The sequence below is a fragment of the Triticum aestivum genome, chromosome 3D (assembly GCF_018294505.1).
Source record: "Triticum aestivum cultivar Chinese Spring chromosome 3D, IWGSC CS RefSeq v2.1, whole genome shotgun sequence".
Lineage (NCBI taxonomy): Eukaryota > Viridiplantae > Streptophyta > Magnoliopsida > Poales > Poaceae > Triticum > Triticum aestivum.
In genome coordinates this window covers 594,123,842-594,146,929 of record NC_057802.1, presented here as the reverse complement: position 1 = coordinate 594,146,929, position 23,088 = coordinate 594,123,842, and the positions used below count along the sequence as shown (strand labels likewise).

Sequence of the window (23,088 nt, the reverse complement as noted above, 5' to 3'; positions counted from 1 at the left end):
GGCAAGTGCCTATACGGTTACGGGTAGAGATTGCCCTTCGTTAGGGTTTAAGATTGGATTTTGGATTCATTTGGCAATTAGGCCCACTGTCCAAAACATCCCCGTGCAAGGCCATTCTAAGCCCAGTTTTGGACTCTTCTTTGCCCAACTCATGTAATCGGGCTTTCTTTGCTCACCCAAAAATTAGGAGGAACTTGGGTTAAAGCTAGTGCGCATTATTTCTCGCATACGATCTTTTTTTTAAACACAGTATAGATGCAAGCGCTCATACATAAGCGTATACACTCACCCCTATGACATACACACGCACCCTATCCATATGAGCACTTCCGAGAGACTGAGCAACATATCATCTTGAGATTTACAAAGTCACCGTAGGCGCCTCGTCGTCGACGGGAACGTCTCCTTCCCACTCAAAGCGCATTGTCGGAAATCCTGAAATAAATTCAGGATTAATGCAAGCACCAGGACTTGAACCCTGGTGGGCTGGGGATACAACTGTCCCTTTAACCATCCAACCACATGTTGGTTCGCTCACATAAGGTCTTGTTATTATGGACTGGTTCAGACCCGATTTTAGAACCTACCGTGTATTTTTATTTTTGTTTTTCATTTCTACTCCCCCATTCCTAAATATTTATTTTTCTAGATATTTTAACAAGTGACTACATACGGAGTAAAATGAGTGAATCTGCACTCTGAAATATATCTACATACATCTGTATGTGGTAGTTCATTTGAAATGTCTAGAAAGATAAATGTTTAGGAACGGAGGGAGTATGTTTTTTCTAGGGCGACGATATCCACCTGACGTTCGGTCTGGAGCTTCCCAGACCGAACGAAAGGTTCGGTATCGAGCTTTCCCAGAACAAATGATTTCGTTAGATAGGATCACCCTGCAACCCAAACACCTGACACCAGAAAGGATCTTTCTGGGCCTCTTGGCCTAGAACAAAAACAAACAAAAATACCAAACACAGCGAGTATTTTGCCATGTAATGTACAGTAATAATTTCCTATCTTATATTACAACCAATTTGTGAATGTCTAATACAATACCAAAAAATCATACATGATAAAATTAGATATGGAAATAAAATATATGGAGATAAAGCTTTAATATGCCATTTGGTCAACACTACAAACTATGCCATTTTTCAAAAAATCCAGAATTGCCATGGAAAAATAAGTAAGTTCAAAAGAAGACATGGAAAAAATTAACAGGAAATGAAAAGAATGAACAAAATACAAACAAAAATTGCCATGGCAGATTCATATTAAAAAATTCCATGACATGTTTAGTGAAATTTCCAAAAAAAATATATGCAAAATTTGCTGTGTGTGAACAGAACACAAGAAATTGAAAAAACATATGAACGAAGTATAAACAAGAAAAATTCCATGGCAGAATCATATCAAAATTTGTCATGGTATTTTCATAAAATTTTGTCGTGTTTTGTATGAGAAAAAAAAGCGATGATGTATAACTAAACTCAGGAATCCATGGCAAAACTACATTGTTTTTGTGTATGAAATTGCCATGTTTTGCCATGGCCCACCAGATCCCCCCCCCCCTATATCATTCGATCCATGCAAAAACATATTGCAAGAATACTATGGCATTTTTGTACTAAAAACAAAAATCCATGCCAACTCTATATTGTTTTGTGTATGAGAAAATATAAAAAAATTCCATGATCCCACTAGTTTGTCATGACAACAAGGCATCACAATAATTAAACATGGTGTGATGCTTTGGAAGTTTATGACAATTATAATCTTATGACAAACATATAGTTTTAGTTGACATGTTATGTAGATCCAATTTTCATGAAAATGCCATGGCAAAAAAGTAAACTTTCCATGTCCTAGAGAAAACGAAAATCCGTAACTCCGTAAAAATTGACATGGCAAAAAAAGTACAGTTGCCATGTTCTAGAGAAAAACAATCCGTAGAAATTGGAATGTGATTAGTCCATCAATTTTCTCAAAAAAATCCATGTTTTGTAGATCAAAATCCATAAAATTTGCCATGGCCCGTAGTATAAATTTTCCATGGCGACTGAAAAAGTAAAAATTGACATCGGTGATAAAAAGTAAGTTTGCGATGTATGTAAAAGTAAATTTGCCATGGCAATTAAGTTAAATTTTCCATGGTAATTAAGTTAAATTTCCCATGGCAAATTTAAAAGTTAAAAGTTGACATGGCAAAATTAAAGGTAAAAAATACCATTGTTGTACATGTAAATTTTCCATGTATGTAAAAATAAACTTGCCATGTATGTAAAAGTAAATTTGCCATGGCAATTAAGTTAAATGTGAAATGGAAATTTTAAAAAGGTAAAATTGTGATGGCAAAAAAAATAGAATGTAAAAAATTGTCGTTGCTATAAAAGTAAAATTACCATGGCTATAAAAGTAAAATTACCATGCTATAGGTTAAATTTGCAGTGTTCTTAAAAGGGTTAAGTGTTAGGAAGATCAAATTTGCCATGGCGAAAAAAGACATAAGTAAGCATGGCAACATTCTTGGAATAGATACGAAAGAGACATGGTAAGAGTTGCCATGGCAATAAAAAAGTAAAATTTGCCATGATACAAAAAAGAGACATGGTGAAGTTGGCATGGCAATAAATAAGTAAAGTTTGGCATAATACAAAAAAGGGAAACTGGCCATGTTAATTGAATTAAGCTTGCCATGGTCCATAAAATAAGTTTGCCATGGTCCATAAAAATAAATTTGCCATGGTCCATACAAATAAGTTTGCCATGTTAGAGAAAAAATAATAAACAATATGGAAAGAATTCAAAATTGCCATGGCCCATTAAGTAGTATTGCCGACCTGGTAAAGTTGACATGGAAATAAACACATCTTAAAATGCCAAGGCAAAAGAATATATTTTAGTTACATGTGGAAGCACACCGTAATAGACATCTAAACTTGTCATGTCAACACATTTTAAAGTTGCCATGGCAAGTGTTAAAATGGAGTGTGAAAAAACTCCAAACTTGCCATGGAAACACATCTTGAATTTGCCATGGCAAGAAACTCATCTTAAGTTGCCATGGCAAGAGTATATTTCAATTTTCATGGCAAAACATGCTGCAAAATGTCGTATCAAAAACACATGTTTAATTTTGGCCATGGCAACATAACTAAAGTTGCCATGGCAAACAAATCAAAGTTTACATGGAAAAACATTAACTAAACTAATGGCAAATTAATTTGCCATGGCAACACAACTAAAGATGGTATGTATAATGTAAATTTGCCATGTAAGTAGATGATAATTTGCTCTGTTACATATCCACTTGCAATTCAGTGCAAACTGTGATTTCCAGGGGCAAGTACATATTGTACATATGCTAAAACAAACCTACATATTGAAATTTACCATTGGAATTCTGGGTTCACATTTGCCATGACACATCTGAACAATGTAAGATGGTTGAGTAGAACAGATCTTTGCAGAGATGGCAAACTGTATGAATTTGACATGGGAAAAAATGTTCTTCATAAGCAAAAAAAAAATGGCAAAAATGCAGTGGGGGTGCCTATGAAACTTGCCACCACTGCATACTGGAAATGCCCATGGCAACTACAGATTATCCAGGTACTAAAATTCTAAACCTAAATCTAAATTTATAGATTTAAAATTGTACTCAGATGATTGATCCAACAAAAGGGCATTATCCCTGCTGCAGTATCCATGAACACAAAAACACACGGATTTGGGGAAAGGAAATCAAACACATGGGTAGTAGGGCTATGAGACCTTCATTTCAGCTCCATGGCGTTGGGTGCCGGAGAAGCGCGGAGCAGATAGACCTTCCTGAAGATCGCATTGAGCGTGCCGAGGTCCTCGGGCTTTGCAGTGGTTGGTCAGCCTTCACGACGTTCATGCAAACACACATTTTGGCACCATGATCGCATCACAGTCAACGTCGACGACATGTGTGGTGTGGTGCTTGCCCTCCAGGAAGACTAGCTTCAGCCTGCGTCGACATCCACCGCGGAGGACATGCCTGCGCCTTCCTCCTCCCGTCAGCCCGCCCGCGCCATTGCCAGGGTAGGAGATGACGAGTAGCACGCAATGAGAGCACGTTGAGCGCCTGTGTGGCGACGGAGCTCGAATCCAGTCGTGCCCACGCCTTCCTTCTCCCGCCATTCCCAGAGCAAGAGCTGACGAGTAGCGCGCGGCGGGAGCACGCAGAGCTTGAATCCTAACAGAGGCCACACCCTGCGCCTTCGTCCTCCGCTGAGGCAAGCAAACCGGTTCCCTCGGACCTCCTCCTCTCCGCCACCCACGCCATCCACGCCGCCGGGAAGACCACGACGCTACCCCTCCTCCTTCTCTTCTGCTTTCGGCAACCTCCTACTCTTCTTGACCCCACTTGCTTCTCACGGACGAGGATGGCGCCGAGATGGCGACCCGAGCGACGGGAGTGAGTGGGTGTGGGGTGTGGGTGGGTGGGATGAGATAAGGGATAAGGTAGCTAGGGTGGGCGTTCGCGCGAGGTCGGTCGGGTGCCGCACGATTTTTTTTGTCTGACGTGGCAACCAGGCGAGCATCAAGATCTGTGTGGGCTATCGGATATCTGGCGCTACGTTCGGGATGAAAGTCTAATATCCTGATGTGCGCACTTGTCATTTAGTTTTTCTATTGGTTTTTCATCGGATTTCTGGGTTTTCTTTGGGTTTCTTCTGTTTTCTCTTTTTCTGCATGTCTAGTTTTTCGACACATATTGTACATTTTTCGGGTACATTTAAAACATTTTTTATATACATGTTAAACTTTTTTAAATACATGCAGAACATTTTTATAAAACTATGAGATTTTTTTTCATTGTATACATATTTTTAAAAAAATGTTATGAAGATATTTTTGAAATGTGTGATCATTTAAAAAATTGTAATCATTTTTGGAAATTACGCTAAAAAATTCCATGGCGTTAATAAATTTTATAGTTATGCTTTACCATATATGTATTTATAATATTTTTTTGAAAATATGAACGAAGGAAAAGCGAATATAATAACACAGAAGAAAAATGAGTTAACCTGTAGAAGCTACTTGGGCCGCCCCAATAGTAGCGACGGGAGGGCACCCGTGAGGCGAGGCCTCCTTCAGTCTCGCTAGAAGCGGGAGATATCCCGTCTCAAATTAGTGTGCATATTATAGCCGTTTAGTTGTAAAACAAAATAACATAGGTTTGTCTGTTTTGAGACTCATCAACATATTTTTGTTGTAAACATCACCTCAATATATTTTCATGCATTGAATTGTATAATCAGAAAGATCATTAAATTTCTAATTTTGGAAAAAAACTTTTTTGAGAAAACAAAAGATAGAAAACATTTCATAGCTTTGATTAACTTCTCAATGTAGTACATAGTTTAGTTAATTTAGAATGCATTTTCAAGAATTCAAATGCGTTTCTATCATGATTCAATCAAATTTCAACACATTTAAGAAAAACTCAAATGCATTTAAGTCATACTTCATAACTATTGCCAGAAAAATGAATTTTAGATCCGTTGAACTACCATTTCGCTCAAATTTCTGAAAAAAAACTACTCGGGGCATATTTTAATGGAATTTTAGATCCACTCCACACACATGTTCACATATTCTGAAATGTTGCACAACTAGTTCGCATATCAAACAATGTTTCACAACAAAAATTCATCCTACTCCACCGATGTTGCACATAATTAATTTAATATGCGCACAGAATAGAGTTCAACCAATTCTATAGTTATGTTAACCATTTTCCTCATGAAACTTGGATCCAAAATCAAGGACAAACGCCGGGGGGGGGGGGGGTATAAATGGAGCTTCCCTAAATGACCATTGACCATGTAGCTCAACATATTCCAATTCAGGCTGCCATGTGTAGTTTGGAGCTTGTCAGATGACCATTGCATTCCTTTGAATCTTGTAACAGAACTTGAGCCGGCTATTTTAAAAGAAATGACAAGTAAAAATGTTTATGTGGGAAAATTTAGTACAAATAAGGTAATTTGTTCTTGTTTATTAAAATCTGTATATGTATATGAATATTAAAAGGGCACTCATGGTATAAGTTACATGTTAAGCATCCAAAAACTACTATAAGAGCCTCTTTGGATCACAGGATTGTGAACACATGAATAGGCAAACAAAAACTGCGGGGGTAGTCATTGAATGGAACACGGGAAAAGTACCCCCAATCCTACACGACCAACTCTTAAAATGATGTTGGATTGGATGCTCACATCCTATGTATAACTATAAATACTTGATATCCACTAATATATTTATCTTAACATGCAACTATGCCACCTCATTACACAATTATGAATGGGCAAAGGTCCACATCAACATGCATGCATAAGTACTCAAATGTATTAATTATAAAGGTATTTTCAGTTTTAATTCTTCTATTATGCATCCAAATATTCATGTTCATATACTCAAATCGCACTGAAATATAACAAGTAATTCTCGCAGCAACGCGCAGGGTATCATCCAGTTCCTACGAGATCGAGGCATATGAATCCAACCCATATGAATTTGAGTGCTGCCATTCTTTTGATCCAAGGCAGTCCTTTAGAATTATTTCAAAGTATTAGAATCCTGCAAAAAGCATTTGAACTTCCTACAATCTAATTAGGATTAAACTAGTGCATACTATTTTGGGTGCGAACGTTTGGTTCCTGGGTGTATATACACCCAGGAATTGGATTTTTTTTTCATAATTACAAGAAGAGTAAACAAAAGTTTAGAACTATTTTTGGAATAAACTTGACTTCCTTTTACACTAGTATGTAATGTTTCATCAACCAAACCCAGCGTTGAATTCTGGGGAAAAAATATTGCTATATACAAGACACTATTCACACTATTTGGATCAAATTGTTTTTTTCGCATTGAAGTCAACGCTAGGTTTTGGTTGATGAAAATCACACACTATTGGAAAAGAAAGTCAAGTTTATTCAAAAAAAAAACTTATAAACTTTTTTGACTTTTTTTGTAATTTTTTTTCCAATTCCTGGGTGTATATACACCCGGGAACCAAGGGGTATCTCCCACACTATTTCTCACCTATTATGAAAGATACTTTGCTTTAGCATCTAGTGCTCCCCTAAACGGGCCGGTCTAATGCTATGGACTAATTTGGGGTTAAACATCAGTAGGAAGGTTATGGACTAGTTTGAACCGATTTTAGAACCTTTTGGTTTTTTTCTCCTTTCGTTTTTATGTATTTTCCCGGTTTTTTTGTTTTCTTCTATTTTTTTCCTTTTTTATTTTTTTATTTTCTTTCCTTCCATCTCTCATTTTTTAACACACATTGTGCATTTTTTGTTGTCCATCTGAAACATTTTTTATACACACTGAAATTTTCAAACACATGATTAACATTTTTTTTCGAATATATTTTCTGAATAATGTGTTAAACGTTTTTTAAACTACACGTACATTTTTCCCATTGTAAAAACATTTAAAAACAATTGATGAACATAGTTTTGAAACATGTGGACTTAAAAAAAATGTAACATACTTTTTTACTAGAGTATAATTTTTTTTCTGAATTACACGAACATTCCTTTTACATTTTAGAAACATTTTTTAAAAATGCCAGACACATCTGTTTTAAATTCGTGAGATCTTTTGAAAATACAGGTTTTTTTTAAATTAAATTTAAATTTTGGAATGTATGCATTTTGAATTTTTAAGAAAATATGAACAAAAAAAGCCAACAAATGAACGAACGAAAAAACATTGAAGAAAAATGAACTAACCTGTAGGAAGCCGAACTCACTAGAAGTGGGACATATCCCCTTCCAAACTAGTGTGCACAGTTTAGCCATCTAATTATACAATAAAGTAAATTAGGGCCGTCTGCTTGAGACTCACCTCGACATATTTTTGTACTAAAAACCACCTCAACAGATTTCGGTGCATTGTATTGCATTCAATCTTTTTTACATGCTTCATGATTAAATTTTGGTGGGATCCATAATTAGAAAAATCATTAAAATTTCCAATTTTTTAAAATACAAATTTGGCAGAAAAAGAAGATTGAAAACATTTCAAATACTTGATTTAAATTTTTCATCATAGTACATAGATTAATTAATTTAGAATACATTTTGAAATGCATTTTCAAGAATTCAAAATGTGTTTCAGTCATGATTAAACAAAATTACAATACATTTCATAAAAAAAATAAATGCATTTCAACATTTTAAATGCATTTTAGTCATGCTTTATTAAAAGTATATTGAAACAAGCATATGTCATAACTATTGCAGGAAAAATGAATTATACATCCATTGAACACCATTTCACTTAAATTTTTGAAAAAGAATTTAAATTATCCCGGAGAAATTTCAATGGAATTTCAGATCCACTCCAAACATATGTTCACAAATTCTTAAATGTTGCATAACCAGTTCACATGTCTTTCTGAAATTTTACAACATTTCACAACAAAAATGCGCCTTGCTTGACAAACATTGCACATAATTAATTTAATATGCGCACTAAAAAGAGTTCATCTAATTTTAGAGTTATGTTAACCATTTGTCCCAACAAACTTGCATCCAAATCATGGCCAAAAGGATGGAGACAATTAAACGTGTAGCTCGACATATTTAGATTTAGGCTGCCATGCGTGGTTTGGAGCTTCTGTATATGATGACTGCATTCCTTTGAATCTTGTAACATAAGTTGAGCCGGGTTTTCCAGAAGAATTGACAAGCGAAAATGTTACATGGGAACATGTAGTACAAATAAGGAAATTTGATATTGTTTATTGAAATTTGCATGTGTACATGTACCAATATAAAAAACAGTTTTGCTAAAGCACATCTAGATGTGCCTTAAGTATTGCACATCTAAGTCGTATGTCATTGATTTTACCCGGTGATTCGTGCGGGTATTTTCTTTTTTCTTTTCATGCTTGATTGAGTCACTTAGATGTGCAATAACTTGTGCAAATCTAGATGTGCCTTAGACATAAAAAATTGCACACATGAGATAAGTTTCGTATGAACCACCCAAAAACTACTTTTAAAAGCCTCTTTGGAACGCAGGATTGTGAACAGATGAATAGGCAAAACACAAGAAACCGTGGGGGTAGTCGTTTGAATGGAACACCGGAAAAGCTCCCTCGATCCTGCGCGACCAAGTCTTAAAAAGATGTTGTGTTGGATGCACATTCCTATGGGACTAGGCATATGAATCCAATCCGCATGATTTGAGTGCCACCATTCTTTGGAATTAAGGCAACCCTTAAGAATAATCTCAAAGTATTAGATTCCTGCAAAAATCGTACTGAAATTCCTTTTTTTTTTGCGAATGATCTAACACAAGCTGTTCTCTCCAATCGATGAGGCTGTTTTCCGCTGTCAAAGAAAACTAAAACTGAATCAAATTGAGTTTGCAGGATCTGTTCTGTGTTCCAACAGTAAGGCTTAACACAGGAGTACAAAGACCTAGCTCAGCAAAACAAAGGGAAAATTTACATGACTGTGTGAGCACCAAGCGCTGCACTAAGCAACTTTTACATGCAGGTGAAGAAACAGACGACGACGACGACAACAAGAAGAATGGTTACTACCACTACATCTAGCACTGAATGCACACCAGCTACTACCTCTGTCAGAGTGCGCGCGGTGGAGCACCCGGGGCGCTCCGGTTGGTGTCCTTGAGTGAGAGGACAGCTCTGAGGATGGGTATGAGCAAGCCGAAGGCCGAACCGGAAGTGAGGAGGTACTTGAGGTTGTTGTAGACGAACTTGTGCAGGGCGACCCTCACCGTGCGGTCCTGCTGGTAGTGGCTGAGCCGCTGCAGGACGCGGTCGTACTGCCTCCCGTACTGGAGGTAGGGGCAGACGGACTTGAAGAAGTCGAGCGTCTCCTGGTCGCTGAACACCGGGTACAGGATGCGCTTGGCGCGCAGCTCCCGGACGTCGTCCTCGCGGTTCATCAGCACCGCCATGATCTGCATGTACGAGCTCGCGCCGTAGTCCGCGTCCGACGTGCCCCCCTGCAGCATCTCGAACGCCGCCATGTTGATCAGCAGCGACATGGTCAGCTCGCTGAGGTACACGGGCGGGAGCCAGAGGTTGCCGAAGAGGGGGTTCTTCTTCCCCACGCCCATGTCGGAGAGGCGCGCCGTCTTCCCGGCGGTGATGTGGACGCCGACCTCGGCGAGCTCCAGGGCCGAGGAGATGTTTAGGATCGGCCGTGGGGCCTCGGCCTCGTCGGCGACGGCCACCATTCGGCTCCGGAAGGGGCCGATCTGGCGGTGCCGAACAAGGTCGAGGAGGTGGAACGGCTGGTACCTGTCGGCTCCCTCGCAGTCCACCTGCGGCTTCGCCCCCTTGACGTCGAAGTTGCTGATGGTGTCGGCGATGTAGCGGTCGACGAGGACGTGCTTGAGGCGCATCAGGGCCTCCAGCACCACCCAGGGGATCTGGTTCTCCACCAGGAGGATGTCGCGCGAGATGCGCTGCATCCAGTTCTCGCTCAGCTGCGGCATCTTCCAGAGTTTCTGCGGGCCACGGTCGAGCGCCACCATGGTCATGAACTGCAGAAGGAAGCAGCCGTCGAAGAAGAGCATCGCCGTGAAGTCGTCGTCGTTCAAGCGGACGTCGTGGGCATAAGATTCCCGAGCTTGCTCGGCCACCTCCTGAACATTGAGATAGAAATCCCGGACCTGGTGAGCGGTGGAGCTGCAGCAGAACTCGTTGGCTGCCATCTTCTTGATGTCTTCCATGCTTTGCAGACGCGGCTCGTCGCGGTGGTATGGGCCGATGGCGATGATGTCCGGCGAGAAGAGCCGCTCCACGTTCTTGATGCCGCGGAGGAACGCCGGGACCACCTGGATACTCGGCTTGCCTCCGCTGATGAAGCTGCGATCTATTTTCCTATGAGGATCAGTGGTAGATTGCAAGCTATGCAGTACGCTATCCAATCCAGTGTCGTTGCGGGACACCATCTCCCTCGTTGACCAAGATCGTACGTACTCCTCTCTCTCACCAGCTAGCTACTGGCCTAGTATCCGCTCTCTTCTATTCTTCCCCTTGCCGCCTTTCAAAGCATCACGCAAGTGTTTACATGCTGCCACGCACGGTCATGGTCAATCATCAAATCCTATATACCTAAAAAGATCATTCTCACTAACTTAATTTATCTCAACATGTAAGCATGTAACATCATCAATGGATGGAATAATAACATCTACAACCGAAGCCCTCAAATCCACCCTGAACCCCCAGACGGACTGGTCAGTGAGTGGACGTAAAAACGGCACCCAACCGGGAACCCCATATATATCCGACTCAGCTTCCCTGACGTACTGCAGGGTGCAGTTGGCTTCCATGTATTTTTACGTTTAGTTCATATGTTATTAATTTAATTATTAATATTCCACATAATTAAATCTCATTGGAATATATTGCAACTTATTCCCGCAGAAATGCGCTGGGTATCATCTAGTTAAATATATAATCTAGTACTCCCCTTCCGAAGAACAAAAATCTAGGTCATGTGTCTATCTAAGTTCTCAATTTTACCAATGAAATGCAAGTTATATGCCACATATTACTAAATTGGTAAATGTAGTGGTAATTATCCTATCATCTCTATCATATTAAGATTTAGTTGATCCCCACTATTTCTATTTGTCAAAATACTAGATAATTGCACGTGCATTGCAACAAGATATACATATTTAGTACGCCAGTCCATGATTTACCTGTACATATTAATGTGATTGTGTAATTTTTTTTCAAATCCGAATCATGATTTCCCTATCTTAATAAACATTAGGATGTTATTTGGTTATAACTTGTTGGCTTGTCAAAGAAAACATAATTTTATTTGGTAAATCAATAGAAGGTTGGACATTTAATATGGTTTTGGAAAACCAGTGAAAACACAGAAATAGAAGGTGAAAATAAAAATGAATAGAGGGAGGGGAATGTAGGTTGGATGAAGCACATTGCATGGCAGGAAATGGATTGCTATTTTGTTTGTGTTTTTCGAAATATGCACGGATCTAACCGGACCACACGTGCCCACATAATCCTCCACATCATCAAGTATATACAACCCCTTCATATTTTATTTATTGGTGCATGGAAACCTGAACATGATCGTTTTCTTTCTTTCAACAACAAATCATTCCCCTGAAATTAGAAAGGTCATGATGTACTATAATGTGCAATCATTTTCCATTTACTATTAGGTTTGTTACCGTTCATACTAGCGTTTCTCACTCAAGCCAGTTTGCCTTCAACGGTGTAATGCGAACTATGGACAATGGCATCACGCAATATGTATGGTGGTGCAGCAGCATGGTGGGATTTCTAACCTAATGCATGTAGCTGGTCGGATCGCAGAAAAGTGGTGACGACAAAACATTATTGGTTTCAATTTGGTGGTGCTTCTAGAGTACCAGGCCTCGAGCTCCCGGGTGGAAATCCTAGGTCTAGCCTGAGTTGATTATACCTAGCAATGGTGATGCTTTTGCGTCATAACCTTGTTGAAGGCATTGTTCGGATATTTAGAATGAGAATCTAGAATCTGGCCTTTGGTGGTTGAATCCGATGACGGCGGTGATTGAGCGTTGTTTTATTCTTAAAGGGGTTTTTGTTGAAGAACCTTGTAGTCCTTGTGGTGTCAAGAGATGGTTGTTCTGGACATATGGGCGAGTCAGCCAGTCTTTTTTTTATATACCAGACAGATGCATAAAAAATGCCTTGCCCATTAATAAAGTAGAAGATAATTGCCCTATTAATGTTCGTAAAACCGGGCTAAATTAGTCACAAACTGTTAAGCGACACACACATGATATCTAACACACTTTGATAAAGAGAGCCTCATCAAGATAAACTCTACAAACGTCATCGTTCTCCCTAATCTCCGAGCAAGCGACTCCGAGTTCATTGAAGACGAGCGTCGATCCAACTCCCACCGTAGAGGTTGTGTGGAAACACTTGAACACCCCGCCAAACTAATCCATCTACACCAAGGGCAGCGCATCTCCGACTCTGGAGGAGAGCTTCAAAGACAGGGGCCCACTGCTGCAGCTTTAACTTCACTGCAACAAAACAACCCAAGGTAATTCCACGGACATATGGGAGAAAAGCCGGCTACTACAACCAGTTGAGTTTGCAAAGAAAGAGTGTTTAATCAATGCGGCATATGTCCTCTCTTTTTGCCCGTTATTTCGGCCAGAATCGAGCTCAGCATTGCAATTATAATCAAGTCAAAATCTGGACGTGGGAACCTTGGACAACAGCAGCACCCCTATGATGCCTTCTTTTCAGCTGGAGAGTTGCTTTCAGCTCAGCTACGTAAAATAGACCTGTGCCCCGTCCATGTCCAGATGGCCACCTCTGGCCGCCGAATAGTCCACGTACCTCGCAAATGACATTTTTATGCCGAATGACAATTGCAGTCTGGTACTGTTACTACGTTTTTAAAATGCGGACTTCAAATCCAGCCGCGACACACACACTGGCCACGCTGCGGAATGGAGAGGCCACGCACGAGCAAGAACGGTGGGATGAATCCGCCGCTTGGGGTCTGCCCGTCTCGTCGCGCATGCAGACGAGAAGAATCGGACAAGAGAGAAGTTGAGGGATAGGAAGAGCCATTGGATGGCCAAATGGCCAAGCAGGAAAAGAGGTCCGCGACAGACACGAGGCGATCGCCATGTCGTGATCGCCCGCCTAGCGCCGGCCTACACTGCTTCGTCCTTCCTGGTGTCGTGCCTCGCGCGTAATCCAATGAGAGAAAATAAGCTTGGCGATACTGCCTAGCTGTTAAGTGGGTGATGAATAATTGCTAGGTCACTTTGACTGGCTACGTATCTAGTTTATGAATGAGTCACGCGTCTAAACGTTCTTATATTTCTTTACAGAGGAAGTACTTCCTTAGAGTTTGTGTTATAAATTTAATTTGTTTAAGCATGTCATACACCATGTGTATATGATATGGAGTGCACGGTATTGTTTCAGACTTGTTTTATTTTTCTTAATATATGTGTTTCAAATTTACTTTTGAAACCAAAGGCTTAATTCATTAATTAAAAATAAAATAGTTGCTAGGTTAATTAATAGAAAACAGGACTAAAACAGTGGTAACCTGTTGAGCAGGCACACACAAGATACATCACACATGTCACTAGGAATAAAAACTCGTTGAGGTAGCATATTGGCGCCATCGTCATCACTTCTCCCCGCGTAAGTGAGTTTGATTTCGCCGCAAACGACCATCTACTAAGCCCACACTACAATGGTCGCGAGAAGCCACAAGAAGAGCCATGCCAATCAATCATCCTCCCGCATAGGCGGCAACGCAGCTCCGATTCTGATGGCAACTGGCAAAGGAGAGCTATGCAAAGGTTTGAGATGGATGATGATGAAGAGGGTGCTAGTGATGATGATCCCCACGATGAACAGAGTGGTGGCGATATCAATGGCTTCAATTTGCCCCATCCGGAGGGGGAAGGGCCTGGAGAATCATCCCTCTGAGAGTAAGATAGTTCCCCGCTTCATTTTTGCCTCGTACACGGCGGCGAAACATTGCGCCAAAAGTAACCCTAGGGTTTTTGTGGTAAAATAGGGCCAAGGTTGTCAAGAGGCGATCGGGGTGCCCCATGGGCCCCACATGACCAGTTGGCTTAGCCACGGTCTATGCCGTGTGGGCCCAGTCCCTTGGTATCTTCCCACATGAAAACTCCTTCAGTAATTTTATTAGTTTTTTTTTCTTTTGATAATTTATTTCTCCACTTGTTCCTTTTTATGCTTTTTTGCAGCTTTCCTATAATTTTCCCACCTCCAAAACATGTAGATTAGAAGGAAAATGACATTAGATTGATGTGATAGTGTGCAAAATATCACTAATAATGAATAATTTGTGCTACGAAATAGTGACAACACTATATCGTGTCTGTGTTGTTTGCCGAGCTTTTGTATGGCACTCAAAGAGGCTCTTTGTGGATGCAGCGATTCAGTGCTCAGGTGCAGATACACCTGCGCATGAACAGTAAAATAGATTTTAATAGCAAAAAAACAAAAAATGTTTTTTTTTGTGATGCAAGATGCTCATGTATGTGATGTCAGTGTAAAATTTGATGAAGTTTGGGCACTCAAGGAGCCTGTGGCAAAAAACACAAATTTCAGGTTTTCTGAGAAAATTTTGAAAACAACACTGTTCACGTCGGATTTTGTCTTTTTTGCCACGAACTCCTCAAATATACAAACACCTCAAAATTTTACACGAATATCATGAATTTGAGCATCTTACACTACAATGTTTTTTTGTTTTTTTGCTATTTGTTTTGATTTTATTGTTCACCGGGTGTAGATGAGCCTGGCACCGAATTAAATTATTGGCTCTTTGTGGAGTACCATGAAGCAACAGTTCACAAAAACATATTTTCCTGTATGACGTACGCAGACAACCACAACCATTTATACTAATCCTCAAATAAAGCAGAGGCCGGATCGAGGCATGAGCCGTGGCCAGTGGCCCAGTTCAATTCATGTGTATTTAGTTGAATTTTCATAATTTTTGCAAAAAAGAATCATGTATATGTAAAGTGTGTACCATGTATATACTATATAAAAAAGGGATTTTTTTGCGGGTCATAAAAACAAACAGGCTACAACATGTACTATACTATACTATATGTAAAGTGTGTACCATGTACTATACTATATAAAAAAGGGATTTAGGAAGAATAACAGGCTGTATACGCTTTCAGCCCAAGGACTATATAGTCAGCCCACTTCCTGTTTCTCCCACTCCTTTCCCGCTTCAACATGGCCTACTGGACCAAATGGGGCATCTTCAAAGCAGACCCACAAATTGCTCGCAACTGTCCGAAGTGCATGGTCCGAACGTGTTTAGCCACCCAAAACGGGTCTGTATCGGTCTGCCGGCTGGTCGGGGGGGGGGGGGGGGGGGGAGGTGATTTGCAGGAGTTCGGACAACAACCACGCAGGACTCCGACACCCCGGCCCACCAAAAACCTCATCAAAACTTCTCTCTGACTGAGCGTCTCCATCCTCCTATCTTTCTCTCCTTTCGTTTTTCTCTCTTGCCTTCGCCGCCGCTACCCACGGCCTACCCGCCATACCCTTGCCGGAACTCGACGACTCCGTCATCTCCGACGCTACACACAGGCTCCACGCCGCTTCTCCACCGTCGTCGTTCCACACCTCTCTTCCGTACACCACACATGTACCATGCACCCCTAAGTTACTCACCATGCTCGGCAAGTGTTCGTGCTAATTTTTTTTGTCACTTCTTTCAAGCAACGGATTCGGAAGGCGTACATATACAAGCACTATGTTGAGTCGTCCGACGATGATGATGCAGGTTGTCCTAGCAGATGCGAAACGTGCAAAAGAGCATGTTCTCAATTCCAAGGGATCGATCAAGGGTCACCGAGTGCTGAACCGCAACAGGGCGTGAGGCCAATTTACGCTGATCGACGACTACTTTGCCACCAATGCCCTATTCCCTGACAAGTTTCGATGCCGCTTTCGGATACAAAAACATTTCTTTGATCATCTCTTTGAAGGCATCTGGTCCTTTGATGACTACTTTCTCTTGAAGATGGGTGTCATGGGAAGGATTGAGTTCTCTGGTTACCAAAAATGCACAACCACAATCCGGATGCTTGCATATGGCACATACCTGATTCGTGGTACGAGTACCTATGGATGTCTGAGAGCACATGCGCAATGCCATGGTAAGATTTGCTACTTGCATGGTCTGGGTGTTTGGACCATAGTACCTGAGAGAACCAACTATCACAGACACCGAGGGGATCTTGGTAATGTCTGAAGCAAGAGGGTGGCCAAATTTGTTTGGATCTGTTGACTGCATGGATTGGAGATGGAAGAATAGCAGAAAATCTCTACAATGGAAATATTAGGGTCATGTTAAGAAGCCCACCATCATTCTTGAAGCAGTTACATCACATGATCATTGGATTTCATCCGCTTTGTTTGGCAAGCGCGTGTCTCACAATGACATCAATGTGCTCTAGCGGCCGCCAATTATTTGCTAGGCTGCTGAAGGGAAAGCTCGTCCTTGCCACTATACATTCAATGGGCACGAATGCAACATGGGCTACTATATGGTTGTCGGTATCTATCCTCCTGTGGGAAACCTTTATGAAGACCATGACTGGCCCAATTGGCTAGCAAAGTCTCACATTGCCTAAAAATAAGAAGCAACTAGAAAGGATGTTGAGAGGCCATTTGGAGTTCCGCGGGCACATTTTGCAGTTGTTCATGGACCTTCTGAACAATGGGATCGGGAGACCTTGTGGGAGGTGATGACATGTTGTGTGATCATGCACAACATGATCGTGGAGGATGAGGTTGAGGATGCTGCCGTAGCTCTTGAATTTGAGAATGTGGGTGATCCTATCGAACTACCAGACCAGAATTCGGCCACATTTAAAAAGTTTGTTCAAATGCATCAATAATTTCGGCATCGAATAACTCACGAGCAACTAAAGGAAGATCTGATTGAGTATATGTGGGTGGTTAAAGGGGCTGACAATGTTGAAGTGTAATATTTAATTTAGATCTACTACTGCATTTGAACATTTGAATATTTTTAGCTAAATTGAAACTATATATCCATCTATTTGAGCGTGCGGGCTTTAGTAAATTTTGTGGCTAGATGTATGCGAATAGCCTTGGATGGCCGGCTCCCACGTCCGTGTCCGCAAACCCCCCCCCCCCCCCCCCCCCCCCTGTTCGGTGGACGGATGTGCTGTCCGTTTTGGGGTCATCGTTGGAGATGCACTTATCCTTTATCTAATCAGGCAGTCCTAGACCAATTGAAAATTATGTAGTGTACGTGGGGGCAATCACACATCAGCCCTGATCGATCGATCAACGAACCGACACTTCCATACTCCCAGCTCCCATCGTTAGAACGCTGCACGGCAGCAAGGGCATCTGGTCCGGTGGCGTGCCCTCACACGACGGTGCCGCACATACATCTGCAATGGAGATTGAGTCGAGGTGTCGATCTCATTTGTTAGTCAATACATTGATCTTTTCAGATACATTTTCTATTTTTTCTTCATCTAATAATGTGATCTTGTTATGACCTCTTAGGTTAATTCTTGGATGGCTGTCTAGAATTCAATTCTGTGGAGGTACATAAGAGTTGTTTGTTGTCAAATGTTCTCTTATTCTGAAAACATTGGCATTACTAGTACATGTGAATTTATTTTGGAGGAACCAGAGAATACCCTGCGCGTTGCCTTGGAATCGATTGCGATATTTTTTGGGTGATTTGGTTGTATGAAACATGAATTGTTGAATTAATAATATATGAACTAAATCTAAAATGTATATTGTATATTGTATTTGATTATTGTGTATTTGAAAATATTTATTGAATATAAGTGACATAATATTAATGCAAAACTTTTCCCATGCATGATGAGTGGGCTTTTGATGCATGAGATGGATGTGTGGTGAGATAGTTGTGTTCATGAGATGAACTAATAATGAAAAACGTTTTCTCATACATATTGTGGTGGGCCTTTGATGAGGTGGTATGTGTGCATGTCAAGATAATAGAAGTAGTGAGAATAAACTATTTAGGTATATAGGATCAACGTTAGTACTACTTACACTCCATTTCTAACAGATGTTACCACTTTAATAAGTTAAATAAGTATTAGTCATTTCATATGTTGAAATATTTCAAGTTATGATCCCAAGTAAAAAAAATTCAAGTTCTGATCAATTATTGAATCTAATATACTATTCCCAATTCTATATGTTTTCTTTTATATATATTATATATACACAATCCGTAAAACGTGGTACTATAATCACTTATACTTGCCGAAAACAAGAGGCTGCCATTTTTGTTGTAAATCTTTAAAATTTTGCGGCCTGTTTGGTTCATGACTAACTTTGATACAATTAACCACAGGCAAAGTGTGTCTGCCGCAAAAAGTATGACTAACAAAATGCCCACCACAAGTGTGGCAAGATTGGCAAAAAATTGAGCCGACATATGGACCATACAATTAGAAAAGTGTGGCAATAAACCAAACACATGCCTAAGAAATTGTGGCATGACTAAGATTAGGCGTGGCAACCTTAGACTAGGAACCAAACAGGCCCTTGAATACACACACTTAGGGCCAGTTCTTTTGGGCGGCTTAAAAAATAAGCTGCCTTTCCCCAGCTTAAAAAATAAGCCGCTCCCAAAATTTGTTGAGACTTCTATATTAGTTATATCATAACTAGTTCAGAAGCCCCAATAAATAAGGGAGACGGCTTATAGAAAAAGCTGGGGAGGAAACGGCTTATTTTTTAAGCTGCCAAAAAAACCGACCCTTAGAATCCTGGGCCCACCCCTCGCGGTGACCAAAGTTAATTAGTACTAGTGTCAAGACTGCCCGAGTTAACTATGAGCGGACAACGCCATTGGAGCACGAGAAGAAAGCAAACTGGTTGTACTACCTTATTTGGCAGAGCTAGGTTGTTGCATACTCCAAACGATGGCTGGCGGATGGCCGGCACCGGAGCTCTCAAGAAGGATGGTTGTAGTTACCAGCGGATCGCCGGCAGGCGCCGGATCCCAAAAAGAAAGGAATTGCTAAAATCCAAATGAATGTCGTCGTAGACACCCTAAAGCCGATGTCCTTTTCACAAAAAGCAAAAAAGAAAAAAAGCCAATATCGAATAAGACATTTATAGTAGAAAGTATCACAAACGAGTATCATATGCATGCACTTAGTGTATGATTCTATCTTCCTAGGATATCATAGCGGCTTTTCATTGTCCACTGACAATATGACTAGGCAAACCCTTCTTCTCCTTGATCTCCGCCGGTGAGCCTCTGCATTCGTCTCCCTTTCACCTGCCGCTCTAGAGAATATTTATAATAGATCTTATTCTTTTCTTGAAAAAATGTATAGTATCATAAACGAGTAGTATGCTGCAAATGATACTAGTGTGTAATACTATCTTAGTAATGCATAACATCATATACTGGTATCATATTGTCCTGTTATTTTTTCATCTGTAGAATCTCAAAGTCGTGGTTATGATATATATTTTGTTATTTTTCTTGTTTGAAGTGTTATGATATTTGATACTAAAATTAAAACCCTCGCTCACATCATTAACTATAGTTCCACGTCATGTTTTTTTGCATAACTGGCAATGCTTGATACTGTTTTGGTAGTCCCACCGTGGGACTATATATTAGCCTCCCGAGGAAGGGGTCGACGCGAAGGCCATCTGCAAGCTCGAGCATATTTGCCGTTGGCCCCGTTCGTTGCCGCAAAGGCTATCAGCAAATCCAGCTAACTCCGGAGCCGGACGGCAAATACCAATCCAAGCTGTATGCAGCAGATGGCCACCGCCAACCAGAGAGTAGTGCCACCGACGGCACGGCCACCAGCATCCTCCGCTCAGCCAGCCTACGCCTGGCCAGCATCCTCCTTTGAGCCACCAACACGACGCTCTAGGATTAGACCTTTCGTCATACTCATCTGCGCCATCATCCGAATGGCCAATGAAGTGAACCGACACAGCGTGCGATCCCCTCTACGAGCCTTCCGGCCTTCGAGATTTGTAACGGCAACCCTCGACGGCGAGGCTGGGGCGAGCACGAGCAGTGCGCGAGCATGGACCCTGCCGTCTAAAATCCTTCAGGTCGCCGAGCTGCGATCCCAGGACGGCTGCATCTGGCGGGTGGACGGCGCAGCAGCCTTGCCAGACGAGGCGTGCACCCCATTGGTCGTGGTCCTTGGCCCGCTCTTCATGAGGAGCAAACGGTTGACGGTGGAGGGGACGAAGCTGAAGTACACGCACAACCTCATCCGTAGAACGCACCAAGACGTCGAGGAGAAGCTGACAGCGTACCTCACCCACATCGGCTCGATGGAAGCCCAAATACTGCAGCGCTACGACCCCATGGAACTGGAGTACACAGCCACCGGAACAGATCTGGTGGAGACGATGGTGCTCGACGGCCTCTTCATCATCGAGGTGCTCATCAACCACTGGACGAGGAAGAGAGACCAAGAGCCCATCTCGGTAGAGATGAATAATGTGATCGACTTCACTACACAACCGCTCAGATGGGAGCCCAACGCACTTCGTTTGGACCTGATAGTCGTCCAAAACCAGATTCCCTTCTTCGTGCTGGAGAAGCTATTCTGCATGACTGACATCCCCGAGCTTGGTGAGAATCAGAAGAAGCCCACCAAGCTCAAACAAATCATACTTGATTATCTGATCGGCGATACAGATGATGCAGGACTAGCCGATTACCAAGGCCCAGTATATCACATCCTGCATCTGGTGTATTTACACCTCACATTTTCCAAAGCTTCAGCTCTCCCGGTGAACACAGACCTACGGACCTTGGACAAGTTGGCACACAAGGCCATGGACCTCCGCGCGATTTTCAAGCGGACCTTCTCGTGCTCTTCAAACCTACTCCCTGTTGGTTGGAAACAGTGGAAGGTGATCCCCCCACTGCGGGAGCTCGTTCGAGTTGGAGTGAAGCTAAAGAGGGCAGAGACAGCCTGGTTCGCACAAGTAAAGTTCAATAAGAAGGGAGTTCTAGAGATCCCACCCTTAGCATGGGGGCGATATCACATTAGGCTGCTCACCAACCTGGTGGTTCTCGAGATGTCTGGATGGTGGCCTGCTGACAATCGCCTTTTCTGTAGCTATGTGAGATTCATGGCTGAGCTCATCATGAACAAGAAGGATGCTACGCTTCTCTTCAAGAAGGGCATCATCCAGGAGATCAACGAACATGACATCGACAAGAACTTGCTTAACCCATTTCGAATTCTTGCAGACTATAGCCATGGCTCCAAGTATGATTTCCACTTCAACGGCCTTGTTGACGCCATTATTAAGTGCTACCAGAAATGGAGCAACGTCGATGCGTAGTGGTCGGTAAAGACCGTGGTCAGAAAGTGGAGTTCAACAAAATAGGCTCCAGTGGAGCAATCACTGGGTGGTTGTACTGCTTGAATGTTGTAATCTAGTAGTACTACCTCCGTCCTAGTTTACTAGTTCCCCTCGTATTTTGAGTTATTTTAACCATGGTTTTAAATAATAAAATATAAGTTTTACATAGCAAACATAATACTCGCTCCGTCTCATATTAATTGTCGCTGAAACGAATGTATCTAAACGTATTTTATTGCTAGATATGTTCGTTTAAACAACAATTATTATATGACAGGGAGAGTACATACAAATAGGAATCCAACAATATAATTTTTTGTGACATGCATTAACATTTTGTTAGTCAAATATGTGGTCAAACTTTGACCCAAACTACAACGAGGACTAATAAATCCTATTTTGCTTATGCTCAATCTTCAATGGAACAAACCCATGCGAATCCAGAAGTTTCTTGATTTCCATTATAAGATGTCCATAGGCGGAGCCATCCAGCGAATCTGTTAGATTATAGATGGGCTTTGGCCCGCATAAGAAAATTATTCCTGGTCAATCTCTAAGACCCATTTGGGTGCATGAAAAGTGATAGAAAGTTTAATACCATACTGCTAGTGGAGTGAGAGTGAGACCCATTTATAAGGGCTGATATACCCATGCCACTGAGAGCTTGGGAACTGGAGTGGTACAAGCGCGCTCCTCCTCCTCTGCCACCCATCTCGCCTCGCCTCATAACGACGCACGCGGGCCGCGGGTTGCAAGACCGAGCCGAGTCGAGCCTTACTCACTCACTCCCTCCTGCATAACCCTAGCCCATCTCGACGGTCGCGTGCACGGTTGGTCGAGAGAGCAGGTTCATCCGGAACCCTGTCGTTTGCGATCCTACCCGGGAGAACGGCAATAAGGCTTTTGGGGAGCGTCTCGACGCGACTGCTCCCGGTCTGTCCCCGTCTCTGTCCTTTGCTTTAACTACTCCCCCTGCATCGACTCCATGGACGACGACTGATACGTCTCCAACGTATCTATAATTTTTGATTGCTCCATGCCATATTATCTTTTGTTTTGGACATTATTGGGCTTTATTATTCACTTTTATATTA

General features: G+C 41.7%; 1 protein-coding gene across 1 annotated transcript; it reads left to right on the top strand.

Annotated features, from left to right (window-relative positions):
- Nucleotides 1–20,416: 20,416 nt before the first annotated feature.
- On the top strand, nucleotides 20,417–21,973 carry LOC123076616 (UPF0481 protein At3g47200-like). The gene has a single exon (XM_044498770.1). The coding sequence runs from the start codon at nucleotides 20,417–20,419 to the stop codon at nucleotides 21,971–21,973; it is 1,557 nt and encodes a 518-aa protein (XP_044354705.1).
- The last annotated feature ends 1,115 nt before the right edge of the window (nucleotides 21,974–23,088 follow it).